This window comes from Cynoglossus semilaevis, chromosome 5, assembly GCF_000523025.1.
Source record: "Cynoglossus semilaevis isolate Cse_v1.0 chromosome 5, Cse_v1.0, whole genome shotgun sequence".
NCBI classification, from domain to species: domain Eukaryota; kingdom Metazoa; phylum Chordata; class Actinopteri; order Pleuronectiformes; family Cynoglossidae; genus Cynoglossus; species Cynoglossus semilaevis.
The window spans coordinates 12,002,926-12,007,753 of NC_024311.1; the positions used below are offsets into that span (position 1 = coordinate 12,002,926).

Below are 4,828 nucleotides of genomic sequence, written 5' to 3' on the forward strand. Positions count from 1 at the left end.
ATTTCATTAAAACCTGTGTTTTTGTGCTATTTTGCTATCAATTCAACTAAGTTTTTAACTGTTTTTGGCTAATTTGCAGCTACTGGCTTGAGGCTTCGTCTTGGCAACCATTAGCTCATTTAACTTCTAACTGACTTCTCTGGATTTTTCTGTTTTATTTAATGATACATTTTAGCATTTTGTGATAACCTGTTATTCATCTTATTGTTGTTTTAACTCTCTCTCTATCAATCAGGTGCCGCATGGTGGGGAAGTGTTTGGTACAACAAGGAGATCAATTAGCGAAACCGATCTTACCGATGGACATTACATGTTCTTCCCGTGCATATGTGAGTTTTCTCCAGGTATTCTATTTTGTTCTATAGTTATATGAGGAAGTGTTTAGTGCTCTAACCATTATGAAAGCTTTGCTTTGAAGGCTTTGTGATGTTTTCTGAATCTTCAATATTTTCATAAAAAAATTTACATTCATATTTACATATGATGTTTGTGTCCGTTGAGATACACAACAGAAAAAGCTCAGTGTTGACGAGGTCAAGAACATCCTTGATATCACATGATATCTCTGTTGTCATGCTACTTTAAAAACACAACACTGCATACCTGCTCTATCCGCAGGTCACATGACCTGTGGGTGTACTCTCTGCGTTTAGTCACGTACTCAAATTCCAGCATGACATACACACACACGTATACAGACTATGTATTCTTTCTTTGATATTGTGTTCAGAAATAACCTCCCAGATGCACACAGTCTGATTATGTACATGAATTCAACAAGGCATAGCACATTTTATACACTGTACAACAGCCAAGAGGAACGGGGGCGGGGGGACTTAATAAACTGAAAGACCTGTAGGACCCACACATGGTGAAAGGACACATCGATAACACAGACAGATGATATTTCCTGTTGTGTATGTACAGAACAAAAGAGAACAGGAAGTAGCAGCGAGACCACTCCTACTCCTCTGTCACACCAAGTTTAATAATTAATGAAACCACACTCAACAGGTTGGCAGTAACAATTTAAGGTGAATGACAGAATGAGATCGTCTCCCATAATCATTAAAACAATGGAGCTGCTCAGTGGTCACACAATCATACATCGTATGGTAGTGAAAACAAGTCCTGTAGGAATTCAAATACTACACTTGTTACTGTGAAACATATGTAGAATATTACATGAGTGCAAAATAAATGCTTCTTACTTATGCTTAACCTTTTGGAGAATTTACCTTAATGGTTTTGTCACTATTTTAGATCAACTTTTAACAGACCAACTTTTAGTTTCCTTAAACAGTGACTAATCTGTCTACAATACCAGAGTAATGAAAAACCTGAACCTCACTGAAACAGAACTCCAGTGTTGACCTTCAGGCAGGAGGAATAAGGAAGTGTAAAACGTAAGAGTTGATTGTTTTACTAAGAAGTTGTGTAATCCGGGAACACTTTTATTGACATCAGTGTATTATGTATATTGGAGAAACTTAGGGCGGTGAAACTATTGCACTTTTTCACCAGGGAGTCTATTCCGGTGAAACAATAGTCAGGACAGAGTAGGGCGTTTTTAACCTCTGTTGAACTTTCAGAAACATTCATAAATCAATACGCACACAGCAACAACTTTCTCTCAAACTCCTCACGATGTCTGACTAAAATTTACATAACCAATCAAGCATATACTTAAATATTAACATATAATTAATACCTTGTACTCAATGGAAATTTATAACAATGTATATGTGTATACTGACATATACTATATACATATGTATAATAGGTGACAAAAATACGTGATATTGTTAATATAATTGTGAAATAAATTTAATTTTTTTTTTACACATGGGCAGAATTACTGGCACTGCCTATTCAATAATTCTAATCCAACAACTTATCATAGCTCAAAAACACACATTGTTATTTGCACATTGCAGGAAAGGTTTCCTGGACAACCTAGAGCTTAAAATACTATCTCAGTGCCCAGCATGTGTTCAAGGGCGGGGCAGAGCAGGCTATAAAAATTATAGTGGAGACAAGATAAGGAGTGTTTCTGACTGACAGTAAAAACAAACAAGGGTTACAATAATAATTTAATCCAGTATACAGTGCAATATTTAGTCAGCTTACATTTAGAAAACATCTTTCCACAAATACTTCACACAAACATCTGAGGTACTGCATGACCGCCCAGGCCTCAGCCAGTACAGATCTTCTGGTGCTGTAATGATCTACTGCACTTCTGTTAGAGGATGTCCTCAGGTGCAGCAGGGTGAAACCCCACCAGTGCAGCAGAAGCATCTCCGCACACTGAGCATCAAACTTTCCCAGTTTGTGCAGAGAGCATTCTGTTAGACTGATGGGGGGGCAGCAGGTCAGCACACTGTGGGCCAGGTCGTTAAAGCAGATGCCTCCATTTTATTTTACTTAGTTAACCTCTTGACCATCTCCAACTCCTCCACTGGTTTCCACTGCTGATTGATGGTGATAAGCTGCAAAAAAATACCCAGTTAAGAACTGGTTAGTGCTTAGTGTGGTCGTCTCAAACCATCAGATGTACAAGACTCGAAACAAGAAAGGATTTACAGACGGAGGCTGTAGCTAATTTGATTAAAATCTCCACTGCGGATGTTTGTTACTTTCCAGCTGCAGCCAGCGAGAATCTGCTGCAAATCATTTAAAGGCTAAAAGGAACGCCAGCCAGACTTTAAGAGATTACCTTTTGTGGTTTATTTGGGTCGATTCTCTCCCATGGTTCTGGATTGTTGCTCCTATTCAGTCTGTAAAAGGAAAATATTGCATCATACTACACATTATTTAAGAATTTTTAGATGCTAAAGAAGTAGAAATGGTCTTTTGTTTGTCCTTGTTTAATGTCGTTAGTTTTTTTTTGTTTGTTTTACTCTTGATGACCTTGAGTGAATCAAACAGACTTCCTGCTCACATTTATGTTTGTGTGGTTTCATTTTTGTGACACACTTTGTAAATTATTAGCTAATGTGTAGGCATTTGATCACATTAACTTTTTCTAGAGAAACCTGTAGTTATGAATATTTCTATACTTTAGGCACCTTTTAGTAATATTTCTTACTAACAAAAATAAGTAAATCCTCTAAAAGTCATATTTTAGCTTCATTGTCTCCCAGCTGTTCTATTTGTTTTTGCACTAAATGTAGTCTATTATTCATTTTTGACCTTAAGTCACTTACATTGATTCTCACTGTATCATAAAATATATAATCAATTCATGTGCTGTATAATTTAAAATTCATAAGAAAATCCTTAATATGTGGTAAAAGCCTGTCCAAAACGGGATGATATACTAACATTACAACTAACCAGCATCTTGCAGATGTGTGATGACAAAGCAAACAGAAATTAAATTCCAAGGAAACTCACATGACATCACTTTTAGTAAAGAGGAAGTAGAGCGAAGCAGAGACGGCTCCCGTGGCTGCAAATGATATGAATCCAAGCAGAGGAATCAGCTGGAAAAGTCATTAGAAATAGGTACCTGGTTAACAAAGTCAACAAATACGACGTGATGTATGTGTAATACATGTTCCCCACTAACTAAACTCACGATAGACTCACCTCCTTCCTTTTTCTCAACAACTGAAAAAACCCAGGCATTTTTCAGGTTCAAGTTCAGAGAGTTTATCTGCAAGAAAAAAAAAATCAAACAAGTCAATTTAAGTAGTTAAAAAAAAAGCCAAAGATAAAAAAACTGAGGACGAGAAGCATCTGTGTGTGGCAGCTCCCACCTGTTGTGGCGCAGAAGTGTTATCAGTGACTCAGCTGAGCATCCAATGAGGCGGACTGATGTAGGCAGGATGAGAGTGAGGCAGTACGAGATGAGAGGCACGTAGACAGACAGCTTCCTGCATAGACATGCAGCAGTGAAGTCAAAGTACATCATCAGGTCCCATTACCTTGATCAATACATTTTTTTCTGGTTATGCAGCACTCCCTTGTGGTCATTTTTAAGAACTAAAAGTCATCTGGTTGGCGTTTCCTTTGAAATCACCTCAGTGTTTTGCTGGAGAATCATAGAGCAGTGCTGTCCAAAAATGAGCCAATTAGTGTTTTTAATTTATTTGTTGATTCAATAGTGGCTGAAAAACAAAAGTAATATTTTTACAACATCAAAACCTTTATATTCAGGATTATGTGGGTTGAATAAAACCGTACACACCTTTAATTTCAAACTCAGTTGCACTTTATCTCATAACAAAGGCAACAGTAATCACATTTAAAGCTACAGGCATCTGAGGATATAGACCACAAGGCCATAAATAGAGATGTAGTACCCGGTTTAGGAACTAGGGGGTAATAATGCGCGTTTTTTAATGGCAAGGCTCGTTTGTGAATCTTTCATTTTTGAAGAAGAATTAGCTTGGAAAGGGGCAACATGAGCCACAGCATTGCAAAAATAGTAATTAATAAAATATTATTAATTAGCCTCAACAAAATTGAACTAAATTAAAAATGTTATATTATTTGATCATACCTACTAGGTTTAAGTTTACCAGTTTACCATAAATATGAACATTTCCTGGATTAGCCAGGAACTTCTCCGGCTGCAACTAAACAGCTCTGAGGTTTACATCAAAGGACAATGGTATATCAAAGACATTAATATAGGTGTTCAGAGGGAATAAGAATTCCCTTTATTCCTGGCACTATGTATTTCCCCGTCAAATTTCTCCTTTGTTCTCGTTTCACTTTTCCTCTTCCAAAAACTCTATTGTGTAGTTTTAAGAATGCTGAAATAATTTGTTGACATATTTTTTATTTTTCAATTTGTATTAAATATATATTTAAAAAA

The 4,828-nt window shown here is 36.6% G+C and overlaps 1 protein-coding gene across 1 annotated transcript; it reads right to left on the reverse strand.

The window, feature by feature from the left end:
* Nucleotides 1-1,822: 1,822 nt before the first annotated feature.
* On the reverse strand, nucleotides 1,823-4,583 carry c5h15orf48 (chromosome 5 C15orf48 homolog). The gene is made up of 6 exons (XM_008310524.3): nucleotides 4,511-4,583; nucleotides 3,765-3,881; nucleotides 3,595-3,661; nucleotides 3,400-3,488; nucleotides 2,720-2,780; nucleotides 1,823-2,492 (listed from the first exon to the last, which is right to left on the reverse strand). Exons 3-6 carry the CDS (start codon nucleotides 3,631-3,633, stop codon nucleotides 2,424-2,426), a joined length of 258 nt encoding a protein of 85 aa, XP_008308746.1. The 5' UTR covers nucleotides 3,634-3,661; nucleotides 3,765-3,881; nucleotides 4,511-4,583; the 3' UTR covers nucleotides 1,823-2,423.
* Between the last annotated feature and the right edge of the window lie 245 nt (nucleotides 4,584-4,828).

What these genes read in the sequence shown, in the direction of transcription:
- c5h15orf48 (XM_008310524.3), bottom strand. Translation starts at nt 3,633, where the DNA reads ATGCCTGGGTTTTTTCAGTTGTTGAGAAAAAGGAAGGAG. An exon ending in TTTACTAAAAGTGATGTCAT is followed by an intron (nt 2,781 to 3,399) that starts GTGAGTTTCCTT and finishes TTCCTTTTACAG; the next exon opens with ACTGAATAGGAGCAACAATC. An exon ending in ACCCAAATAAACCACAAAAG is followed by an intron (nt 2,493 to 2,719) that starts GTAATCTCTTAA and finishes ATTTTTTTGCAG; the next exon opens with CTTATCACCATCAATCAGCA.